Consider the following 11,959-nt stretch of genomic DNA (forward strand, 5'->3'; position numbering starts at 1 on the left):
GGGGTCGCCGGCCGCCACGAGGGGCTCTCCCCCCCCTCTTCCGAGCGCGGTTTGTTGGGCGTCAGCGTGGGGGCGTTTCACGGGTGCCCGGGGACTCGCGGATCCCCGTGCTAACCTGAGCGCGCGTCACCTCCGCACCCGGAAGCTGTCGGGATGCGACCCTCCGCGCTGTCACTGCGCGGAGACCGCAGCCCCTGGGCACCTCTGGCCACTCCTGCGGGCTTTCGGACTCCTTAAAACCGTCAGGGTCTGGCCCATCGTGGCTTCTTCCGCCCCGCAGAGCCTGGCTGATCTCGCAGGAGCTGGATTAACCATCTCCCACGCCTGTTTGAGCTGCCTGAGATGCAAAATTAAGTAGGAATTTGAACTTCCAAAGCTTCCCCGTGCTGAAAACCAAAGCGTTCGGTGTGGGCCTGGTTTTGTTTTGGCTATTGCTTCCGGGGGCTGCCTCCTCTTCCCGCGCCGCCCCCTCTTGGTTTGGTTTTATTTCCACGCTCTGGGAAGGACGAGCAGGTTTACTGTTGCAGGTGGGTGTTCCTGGTGTAATCCTGGACCGGATGCGCCGGTACTGAGCGCGCCTTTTCAGCTCGTAAACCCGGAAACCGCTCGTGGCCACGGTGGGACTCTGCCGGGCCCGACTCGGGTGGATTTCGGGTTCCAGTGCGTTTTTCCACCGCGTTCCCTCCTCCCCTTCGCGCCGCGCTCCGGCAGCGTTTCCCTTTCCCCACAGAACTCATCGTTGCCTGTCTGGGCCTTGGGCAGCACGCGGCCGCGGCGCCCTGCGCCGGGCTCGCTCTGTCCCACTGCCTGCTGTAAGTTTGGAATCTCTCTTGCGGAAAACCCGGAGTTCTCGGCTGATTCCGGTAGCGCTTGTGGGTCTGTTTGGGAGCGGGGCTTTCAGGGCGGCTTTGCTGCCGTTGCCTTTGATCCCTTGGATCTGAATCGGTGCTCAGGCGTTTTTGTACCCCCTGCTTCGGGGAGGGGCGGCAGTGCCGTAGGAGATGGTTCGTGTCCCTGTATCCCTCCTCTGGACAGCGAATTGGTTGGCTTTTGTTGGCTTTTTACTGGAGTGGTTTGAATGGAAACCTGCTCCCTGTGGCACCTGGGGCTGAGGCCGAGGTGCGAGGGGGTGGAGGAGACCTCGGGTGGCCCCTTCCATCTCAGTGGGTGTCCGGGCGCTGCGTGACGGGGTGGGCCCAGCCCTGGGTGAGCGTGTCGGGACGGGGAGGTCGAGCTGGGGGCTGTGGGGCAGCCAGGCCCCATGAGGGGCTTGTGGGGCTGGGCTGGACGTGTGGCTGGGAAACGATGGAGGGACACGGGCCCTGGGGCTGGGCTGGACTTGTGGCTGGGAAACGATGGAGGGACACGGGCCCTGGGGCTGGGCCCTGGGGCTGGGCCCTGTCCCGTAACGGGAGCCCGGGCCTGGGCCTGAGGATGGGCCCTGTCCCGTAACGGGAGCCCGGGCCTGGGCCCAGCGGGCAGCCCGGCCCCCTGGGTCGCCTGCAGCGCCAAGGGAGCAGGAGCTGAGCCCCGGGGCCTGGTCTCGGCGGTCCTGCGGCTGAACGGGGCCTGGCCCCGGGGCCTTGCCCGGTACCCGGAGCCCAGGCCTGGGCCTCGCAGCCCCGCCGCTCGATCGCTCGGCGCTCCCCCTTCCCCCGTCGGCCCTCTGCCAGCCGGGGGCGCCGATTGCTCGGCGCTCGGCCTCCCGCTCCGGTGACTGCTACCCCCCCCCCCCGTTTTTTCTCCGTTCCTTTACTCGGCGCTCGACCGCTCGTCCTGGCGGGCGGGCGCGCGCGGCTCGGCGCTCGGCTCGGCGGCCTGGCGGCCGCCCCGCATGTGCCGGAGCCAAGATGGCGGCCTCCACCTCCTCGCAGCCCAAAGTGACAAAAGCGGCGGCGGCGCCGCGACCCCGGGACCGGGACCGGGGTGGGGACGGCGAACCCGAGCCCGAGGCGGCGCCCGAGCCGGGTGAGCCCCCTTTTTCCACCGCCGGCCCCGCCCCGCCGCGCCCGGGCCCACCCGCGGCCCCCACCACGCACCCCCCCCGCCCCAGCCCCCCACCCTGCCCCCGCCGCAGCGGCGGGCCCGACTCCGGGGCCGTCACCGCTTCCAGGCCCGGCCCTGACGGAGAAGGGGAAGGGGGGAAGCCCGGGGAAGGCCGCTGTGGCCGAGCCGCCGCCCTCCTTTGTCCGTACCCCGGCCTCGCTTTGTCCCTCGCGGGGGCCCCGCCATCCCCTCGGCGGGGCCTCCCCGGGCCCGGCCTTTCCGCTCGCGACGGGCCGCGCCCGGTTCCTGTCACCGCCGGGGGGGGGGGAGCCTTTCCCCTCCTCCCCGCCCCCCCCGAGGGGGGATGGGACACGATCCGGGGCGGGGTGGGGGATGCAAATCCCAGTCGCGTCCTGGCATGGCCCCGGGCGGGGAAGCGATGCCAGGTGAGCCCGAGACGGCCCCCAACCCGCCCCCGGCCCCGGCCCCGGCCCGGGCGGGGCTGCCGACGGCCGTGTCCCTGTCCGCCCCCCGCGGGGAGCTGCCCCCTTCCCCATCCCCTCCCCCCGGGGAGCTGCCCCCTTCCCCATCCCCTCCCCCCGGGGAGCTGCCCCCTTCCCCATCCCCTCCCCGCAGAGAGCTGCCCCCTTCCCCGTCCCCTCCCCCCGGGGAGCTGCCCCCTTCCCCATCCCCTCCCCCCGGGGAGCTGCCCCCTTCCCCATCCCCTCCCCCCGGGGAGCTGCCCCCTTCCCCATCCCCTCCCCCCGGGGAGCTGCCCCCTTCCCCATCCCCTCCCCCCGGGGAGCTGCCCCATTCCCCATCCCCTCCCCCCGGGGAGCTGCCCCCTTCCCCATCCCCTCCCCCCGGGGAGCTGCCCCCTTCCCCGTCCCCTCCCCGCGGGGAGCTGCCCCCTTCCCCATCCCCTCCCCCCGGGGAGCTGCCCCCTTCCCCATCCCCTCCCCCCGGGGAGCTGCCCCCTTCCCCGTCCCCTCCTTGGCAGGGAGCTGCCGCTTTCCCTGTCCTCCCTCCCCCTGCGGGGAGCTGCCCCCTTCGTGGCCCCCTCTTCCCAGCGGGGAGCTGCCGCCACGGGTGTCCCCTTCCCCCGGGGCCCTGCCGCCGTCCTCCCCCAACTTCCCCCAGGGAGCTGCCGCCACCCGTCCGTCCCGCTGCAGCCAGGTGCCACCTTTACGTCCCCGTCCCCACCCCGCCCCAGCAGCGTGTCACCTGCCACCAGGGTGGCCGTCCCCGCTCCGAAAGCGCCCGCCAGCCCCGCGCAGAGCCCCGTTCTCTCCGATGTTTCCCCCTCGAGCTCCCCGGAGCAGCTTAAACCTTCGCGTAACGAAGCCGCCTCCTCACGCCGACCTCCCTCAGCCGCGTTCTCCACCCGCGGGTGGCCGACGATTTCCTTCTCTTAGCAGTCCTGGCTCCGGAAGAGGAAGAATTGGTGGCCATGGAGGTGGGTTCACCCCCTCTCCCGAAAAAAAGCGCTCCCGCCGGGCAGCTGGATCAACCCCCCCCTAGGATAGGGACCAAACTCTCTCCTGAGCCGCCCGGGAGCAAACCAGAGCCTCAGGATTCCAAAAGTGAGTATTCCTAGCCAGCTTTTTGTCGTTCCCGACAGCCGAGCGCCGGGTTTTTGCTGCGAGGAGGGAGCGGGGAGCTTGGCAGGCGTTGGTTTAACGCGGTCTGGGAGGATTTTCAGGTCCTTTTGCTTAATTAATCCTCTAATTAAGAGAGCGGCCATGTTGTCCTCCGGTATCACTGGTTTACGTTGCTTTCGCTTCCCCGGCGTCAGCGGCTTTCCAAAGCTTTACCGCCCTCGGTAAATCACCTCAGTCCATCCTTCCTCTCCTAATTAACGATGTTGCCCTAAAACGATTGCTGCGGAGCCTGCAGCTCGCCAACCGCGGGCAGAGCTTCTGAAAACCTGGAAAATGGGGAAACCGGCTTCGCTCCGCCGCGGAGCCGCGATTATCGTCTTCCCACGGCGCTGCTCCCTCCTCCTCGCTCTATTCTGCCCGTGCAGGGGCGCACGGAGCATCTCAAAGTTCGAAATTAGGGGTGGGGTGGTAAAAATCCCCTGAGGCGGGGAAGCAGCCTGGCCAGGTGCTGCTCCTTGTGCCTCCTGCCGCGACCAAACCCTGATTTTCTTTTTTATCTCTTTTTTTTTCTTTTTCCTTTTCTTTCTGTTTTTTAGCCCAGAACCTTACGACATGCGAAGTGTGCGGCGCCTGCTTCGAAACCCGCAAAGGCCTGTCCAGCCACGCCCGTTCTCACCTCCGGCAGCTCGGCGTGGCCGAGTCGGAGAGCAGCGGGGCTCCCATCGATTTGCTTTACGAACTGATGAAACAGAAAGGCAAACCCGACGGCAGCCCCTTGTCTCCCGCCCTCGGCAAAAAAAACCGCTTCCCCCAAAGACGCTGCCGGCTCCCCTCGGCCCACGCTCCTGGCGCTGGGCAAGGCCGGCGAGCGCCCGCCGGATGGTCCTGTTAATAAAGCCATCAAATCCCCTCCCGGCTTCTCGAAAAACCTCTCGCAGCCAGGCTCCCCCATCCTCAAGAAGGTGCCGCCCGCTCTTTCGGGGTCCCCGTCTCCGAAGAACCCCGAGGAGAAGAGCTCCAAGCTCTCGCTGAGCCCTCTGCAGAGCTCCCCGAAGGCGCAGTGGCCACAGGCGGATGAGGAAGGACCCCTCAATTTAAGTGAGTTTCTCTATTTTTCAATTTCCTTTTCCTGCTATCTCCCGTTGGACTGAGGGCAGGGAAATCCTCGGCTTCTCCCGTCCCGCTCCTGCCGAGCCAGGCGCAGAGCCTGGGGAGCAGCCGGCGTTTGGTAGCAGCCGTGCCAGGGAGGTAGAGCCGCTCGGTTGCGGCTGTCGGAGCAGACCTGACCGGGCAACTCCTCGTGCCTCCGTTGCCGCCTCCTTGTGCAGCGCTCTCCTGCGCCGCGGCTCGATCCGGCGCGGCCGGCTGCGTTCTCCCAACGGAGCGCAGCGAGCCTGGCCTACGACAGCCCGTTCCCCGCTGCCGTTTCCAGCATCGGATGCGCCTGGAGAGGCGCGGCCGCCGCGGCTTTGGCACCGCAGCCCTGGTGCTGCCGTGTCCCTTTGTCCCCAAGCTCTGTCGGTGACTTATTCCCGCACCTTGGGATCAAAATGGTTTTCCCGGCGGCAGCCGTCTTCTCCCAGCGCGCTGCGCCTTGCCGTGGACGTCTTCATCAGCAGCTCCAAGAGCTGCTTCGTGTCTCTGGCTCGTTAGTTCTTCGTCCTCGTTCCCGGCCTTGCCCAGCAAGCCCGCCCCGCCGCTGGCAGCACGTCTTCATCTCCCCCCGGGAGCTGTGGCGCGCTTGGGGTCGTTTCCTGCGACAAAGCCGAGGACGGCGTCCCAGCGTTTGCTGTGTCCGCTCTCTCCCTCGTCGCAGGGGCGGCTTTAAGACCCAGTATCCCTCAAAATCCCGGATCTGGGCCCTTCCTGACCCTGCGGGGTTTCTTGGAGCCGTAGGGCTATAAAATCCCTGCATCCCAGCTACGGTCTCGCTTTTCCCGAGCTGAAGAGCTCCGGGATGGCAAAGCCAGATGCTGGCTGGTGGTGGGATGGGCTCTGTAGCTGGCGGGTGCGCCTGCGCGTTTGCCGGAGCAGAGATGCTCGCTGGGGGCGCTCGGAGAGCAGCGGCCGGCAGATCCCACGCCGCGGCGCAAGGAATCAGCCGATCTTCTCCCTTGTTCCCCTTTGCCGGCCCAGAAACCGAAGCTGCGGCTGTACCGGCTGTCGGCCGGGGCCGGTCTGCGCGGTGAGCGGGGTGTCGGCTGCTGCGGTGCCTCCGCTCCCTCTCCGTAGGTCCCTTCTCGGCATCGCTTCAGCGGCGCCCAAAATCCCGACTCGGGTCAGAAATCACCGCCCCGGCGAGCTCTTCCCACCAGCGAGGGCAGCCGGGGGGCGGCTGGACAGGTCCTGCCCGCGCCGATTTCCCCTCCGCCTGAAATTGTCCTGCTCGAGTCTCCCTTGGTGCGGGCCTGAGCCGCTGGCGTGGCTTTGGCCCCGTTCCCAGCAGGGATTCGCCTCGGTTTCCCCATCCCGATGCAGCGCCGACGATTCCTCCCTTCCCCTCCGCAGCCGGAGGGTTCGCGAGGGCCGGCGAAGCTGCGTTCCCCCCCAGGATGTCGCGGGGCTCAGGTTGCGTTTGCAGAGGGGGTAAAACCTCTTCCCGCTTCGTCTTCCTCCTCTTCTTCATCAACGTGCTGGGAATCGGCGCTTCCCGGAGGCTCAAGGGCCGGGTATCCAGCGCTGGGATTAGCAGGGATGCGCTTGGTTTGGGCACGCGGAGTTTGTCCCCGTGCCACCGGCGCCGCGGTGTCTGGGAGCGCATCTTCATCCGGAGCCCTTCCTCCTCCTGAGGGCAGCTGGGCTTGGACGCTGCGACGCGAGCGAGACTCGCCGCTTCCCGGGGACGCGAGTGGGGAACGGACACGAGTGTCCGCGCTGTCCCAGCGCTCCGGCCCGCGGCTCTGCCGTCGGCCTCGCCGGGAAGCCCTCCAGCTCCCTGTGGCCCCCGCTGCGTTTTCCAGGGGCAGCCTGGGGCGCTGGGCGTTGGAGCCCGCTTCCCAGTTCAGACAGGGATGGGCTTTGCCGCCGCGGGCCGCGTCCGTCTGTCCCGGCCGTTGAGCAACGCCGATCTTCCTTCTCTCTCTCTCTCTGCAGCCTCCGGGGCGGAGCCGGTGCGAGATATCCGCTGCGAGTTTTGCGGCGAATACTTCGAGAACCGCAAAGGTTTGTCGAGCCACGCTCGATCCCACCTCCGACAAATGGGGGTGACCGAGTGGTACGTCAACGGCTCGCCCATCGACACGCTGCGGGAGATCCTCAAACGGAGAACCCAGCCGCGGAGCAGCGCCTCGAACCCCGCCGGTCCCGGGCAAAAAGCCATCGCCAAGACCCTCTTGGGCGGCATGGGATCCTTGGAACCGCGCGGTCCCGGAGAGATCCACATCCCCGGCCTCGCCAAGAAGGTCCAGCAACCCGGCAGCCCCATGGGGCAATCTCCTACCTCGTCCCCACCTCCCACCGCCCGGAAGATGTTTCCAGGCCTTTCTCCTCCCTCCCTGCAGAAGAAACTCAAACAAGATCAACTGAGGGTGGAAATCAAGCGGGAGATGATGTCGGGAGGACTCCACGGAGAACCTCACCCCTCTGACCGAGCCTGGTCCCCGCGGGAGGAGATGTCGCCCTTGAACCTCTGTAAGTCAACGGCTGTCGCCGTCCCCGCTCCGTCTGCGGGGCCCAGTGGGACCGCGCTCCCGCGGGGACGGGGACGCGGGGTTCCGTCTGGCTTCGGGAGGGGCCGAGGGCTCTGCCCGGCGCTCGGGGAGCCCCCGTCGTCTTCCGCGCGCCGTGGCGTTGGGGAAACCCTTGTCGCGGCCGGGGAAGAGCGAAGAGCGGTGGGTTAAGCACGATCCTTCTCCCCGCAGCCTCCCGAGCCGACCCGGTGCGAGATATCCGCTGCGAGTTTTGCGGCGAGTATTTTGAGAACCGCAAAGGTTTGTCGAGCCACGCTCGATCCCACCTCCGACAAATGGGGGTGACCGAGTGGTCGGTCAACGGCTCGCCCATCGACACGCTGCGGGAGATCCTCAAGAAGAAATCCAAACCCTGCGTTATCAAGAAGGAACCGCACACCTCCAGCATCGAACCTCCGAAACCTCTCGGGGAGGACGGGACGGATCCCAAATCCCCCGGAAAAATCTTGCAGGGCGTGGCCCTGCCTCCCCTGGGCGGGCGGACGGGGAAACCCGGCCCCGGCGGCTCCACCTTGAACCGGGAGATCGCGTTGTCGCCCCTCACCAGCAAACCCCAGGGCGGTTTCCTGACGCCGCTGTCGGCCAAGCGGCCGTTGCAGGACGAGCGGCTGGGTCCCCACGCCGACGTCAAGCACAAGGCGTACATCCAGACCGAGCTGCCCTTCAAAACCAAGGCCGTGCACGACAAACCCGCGCACACGTGTAAGTGCGGGCTCGGGGCTGGGGCGCGGCGGGGAAACGGGAGGAACGCCGTAGCCTCGTGCCGGGCAGGGTTTTTGGCTCACGGGGATGCGGAGCAGGGAGAGGGGAAGCGGGGCTTTGGGATCATTGCTGCCCCTGATCCCAATTATCCGGGCTCTGTGGAGCCTTTTTCCCCCCGACCAGACCCTCAGCGGGGCCGGGGACGCTTCTGGAGCTGGAAAACACGGGGAATTCCCATCCCACGGAGGCGCAGAGCGGGAAGGCAGCCGGCATCGGGGGGGAACCGGCTCCGTGCCGCCGCCCTGCCTTCGCCCGCTCACCCTCCCGTGCGTTCGTTCCCGCCTCTCTCAGCCAGCGAAGCCTGCTGCGAGCTGTGCGGCCTCTACTTCGAGAACCGCAAAGCCTTGGCCAGCCACGCCCGGGCTCACCTCCGGCAGTTCGGCGTCACCGAGTGGTGCGTGAACGGCTCGCCTATCGAGACCCTCAGCGAGTGGATCCGACACCGACCCCAAAAGGCCGGCGCTTACCGTAGCTACATCCAAGGCGGCCGACCCTTCACGAAGAAATTCCGTAACTCTTCCCACGCCCGGGAGCACGACGGCGGCGCTCGACGCGTGCCGCTCAGCCTTCAAGCCGGCGGCGTCGCCCTTCTGAGCAAAGGATTGACGGGAGATTTGGCTCACGGCGACGCCGGCAAAATCCTGGATGGGGGAAGCAGCGGTGAGCGGCCCGTGGTCACTTCCCCCCTCTCGCTGGTGAAGGTGGAGGAACATCAGCGCTCCAACGTCAACAGTGAGTCGGGGAGCAGCCAGCCAGGAGCAGGGCAGAGGGGGTCTCCGGCACCGGCAGGGCTCCGGGAAAAACCCTGCCCGCTCCCCTCTGCCCCGTCCCGGCAGCGCCGGAGGGGGGTTCTTTCGCTGAGACCCCCCTTCTCCTCCTCCTCCTCCTCCTCCTCCTCCTCCTCTTCCTCCCAGGGACCAGCTCCCCACGATGAGCTGGGGCCGCTCCCTGCGGTGGGGAGCGGAGCCGCCATGCCGTGCCGTGTTCCCCGCCCCGGTTTAACCCCCCTCCCCTATTTCTCCTGTCCCAGAGTTTGAACGGAGACAAGCGAGGCCCCTGGACGCTCCCCTCCACCGAGAAGAGGAAGGGATGGAATTCCAGCAGAAAATGGAGGAGACGCGGCAGGCGCCGCCGCGGATGAGGCCGGTGCCTTCCCTGGTCCCCCGCCCGCCGCAGACCTCGCTGGTGAAGTTCGTGGGGAACATCTACACCCTCAAATGCAGGTGGGTCACCCCGGGAAAGGGGCTTTTCATCCCCTGTCCGTAGATTTTCATCCCACGGCTGTAGATTTTCATCCCGTATCCGTAGGGATTCTCTTTCCCGGCTGGAAGCGCTGCCTTTCCCTGCTCTGTGGCGTGGACCTCTCTTTTTGGGGGGCTCTCCCCTCCCTAAAACCGCAATTCCCGAGCTGACGCCATGTCCTCCGTAGGTTCTGTGAGGTGGAATTCCAAGGGCCCCTCTCCATCCAGGAGGAATGGGTACGGCATCTCCAGCGACACATCCTGGAAATGAATTTCTCCAAAGCGGATCCTTTACGGGGCGAGGCCCCCCCCCCGCCCGAGCCCCCCGCCCTCACCGAGGCTCAGTAACGGGAGTGACCGCGGATGTCACCGGAACATCCTCGCTCCTTCCCGCCTCCGTAATTCCTTGGGTTTTGGGGGAAAGCGGGGAGATGGAGCGCTGCCTTCGCCCCTCCGGATCTTTTTTCCCCCGGTCCGGGGGATGAGCCCGGGGGGCCGCGACCCCGGCCACAAGCACTACATGGATCAAGAAAACCCTCAGCGATCCCGCGGGACACGCGCGGCAACCGGGATCCGGCACCGGATCCGGGAGGGAACGACTCGGTGCCGGTCCCGGCTCGGGGTACGGCGAGGGGGAATTTCCCCCTCCTCGCTTCCCAGAATCCCGATTTGGTTTTTGGTTTTTTTTTTTTGTTGTTGTTTTTTTTCTTTTTTTTTTCAACCCAAAATGCGAACGGTGTCGCCTTTACTGGTGGCGATTTGGGATGGAGCCGGGCCGGAGGGGAATTTCGGGAAGCAGCCGCATTCCCGGAAAACGCTGTGGATTTTGTATATGACCCCTAGAGTTAATGTATATTCGATTTTTTTTTTTTTTTTTTTTTTCCATAGGCGACAATGGAATTTTAGTCTCGCGTAGATGTCGGAATCCCTCGATTCCGGGGTTGCATGTTGCCCAAAATCCCCCTTTCCCACACCAAAAATACCCGCCGCCACTTCCCTCCCGCTTTTCCACCGCGGAAAAAAACCAACCCCGCCGGATTCACCGCTCCCCCCACCGCTGCCACCGGATCCCGGGATTTCACCGGGAGAGGGAGCAGTGGGTGGCTCCCAGCGGGAGCCGGAAAATCCCCAGGGAATTCCCAGCGGTCCCATCCGGAATCGGCCGCGGGCGCCGGGAGGATTCGGTTCAGCTCCCCCACCCCGGTTTCACTGTTGCTTTGTTATTTCTTTATTTTTCCCGGTTTTCCTCGTCTAGCTCCATAGACCTTCCGACTTTTTTAACTCTAGATTTGTGTAGACATAAGGAATATTCATTTTTATTTGGAAATCCCGAAACTTCCGAATTTCGGAAGGAATTTTAATGGATAAATATTTTCCTTTTTTTTTCTTTTTTTTTTTTTCTTTTTTTTTTTTTTTTTTTTTAATTTCCAGTTTTCGGGGGGCGTATTCTGGTGATTCTTGTACCCGGGAAAATGGGACGATGGATTAAATTGTTCTGGAAATGAAGCCGGGGGGAAGCGGAGTCTCTGGATCCCCGGGATGGGGGTGGGGCTGGGGACGGGGTTTTAGGGGGGTTGGGGTGCTTTGAGGGCTCCTCCGAGGGAGGGGCAGGATGTGGCCGTGTCCAGGACGTGGGGACATGAGGGTCGGGACGAGGCCGTGTCCCCAAGGAGAAGGGGACACTGGGGTCGGGATGAGGGTGAGTCCCGGGATCGGGGGCAGCGGGGTCGGGACGTGGCCGTGTCCCGGGGGCAGCGGGGTCGGGACGTGGCCGTGTCCCGGGGTCGGGGGCAGCGGGGTCGGGACGTGGCCGTGTCCCGGGATCGGGGGCAGCGGGGTCGGGACGTGGCCGTGTCCCGGGATCGGGGGCAGCGGGGTCGGGACGTGGCCGTGTCCCGGGGTCGGGGGCAGCGGGGTCGGGACGTGGCCGTGTCCCGGGATCGGGGGCAGCGGGGTCGGGACGTGGCCGTGTCCCGGGATCGGGGGCAGCGGGGTCGGGACGTGGCCGTGTCCCGGGGTCGGGGGCAGCGGGGCCGGGACGTGGCCGTGTCCCGGGATCGGGGGCAGCGGGGTCGGGACGTGGCCGTGTCCCGGGATCGGGGGCAGCGGGGTCGGGACGTGGCCGTGTCCCGGGGTCGGGGGCAGCGGGGTCGGGACGTGGCCGTGTCCCGGGATCGGGGGCAGCGGGGTCGGGACGTGGCCGTGTCCCGGGATCGGGGGCAGCGGGGTCGGGACGTGGCCGTGTCCCGGGGTCGGGGGCAGCGGGGCCGGGACGTGGCCGTGTCCCGGGATCGGGGGCAGCGGGGTCGGGACGTGGCCGTGTCCCGGGATCGGGGGCAGCGGGGTCGGGACGTGGCCGTGTCCCGGGATCGGGGGCAGCGGGGTCGGGACGTGGCCGTGTCCCGGGGGCAGCGGGGTCGGGACGTGGCCGTGTCCCGGGATCGGGGGCAGCGGGGTCGGGACGTGGCCGTGTCCCGGGGGCAGCGGGGTCGGGATGTGGCCGTGTCCCGGGGTCCGGGGGCAGCGGGGTCGGGACGTGGCCGTGTCCCGGGGGCAGCGGGGTCGGGACGTGGCCGTGTCCCGGGGTCGGGGGCAGCGGGGTCGGGGTGAGGCCGCGCCCCGTGACGGCCGCACGCAGGGGAACTCGCGTGGGGGAAGGGCGAACGGGACCCCTCGGGCC

The 11,959-nt window shown here is 66.8% G+C and overlaps 1 protein-coding gene across 1 annotated transcript in view; it reads left to right on the top strand.

The window, feature by feature from the left end:
• Positions 1–10,785, top strand: part of WIZ (WIZ zinc finger) — a 56,623-nt gene extending 45,838 nt beyond the window's left edge. The window contains 8 exon segments of the mRNA XM_086769026.1: positions 3,405–3,569; positions 4,184–4,353; positions 4,355–4,685; positions 6,681–7,217; positions 7,448–7,978; positions 8,330–8,770; positions 9,069–9,261; positions 9,468–10,785. Of these exon segments, the coding sequence (XP_086625152.1) occupies positions 3,405–3,569; positions 4,184–4,353; positions 4,355–4,685; positions 6,681–7,217; positions 7,448–7,978; positions 8,330–8,770; positions 9,069–9,261; positions 9,468–9,627 (2,528 nt within the window). The 3' untranslated portion in view covers positions 9,628–10,785.
• Positions 10,786–11,959: the final 1,174 nt, after the last annotated feature.

The sequence above is a fragment of the Chlamydotis macqueenii genome, chromosome 30 (genome assembly GCF_036417535.1).
Source record: "Chlamydotis macqueenii isolate bChlMac1 chromosome 30, bChlMac1.mat, whole genome shotgun sequence".
Lineage (NCBI taxonomy): Eukaryota > Metazoa > Chordata > Aves > Otidiformes > Otididae > Chlamydotis > Chlamydotis macqueenii.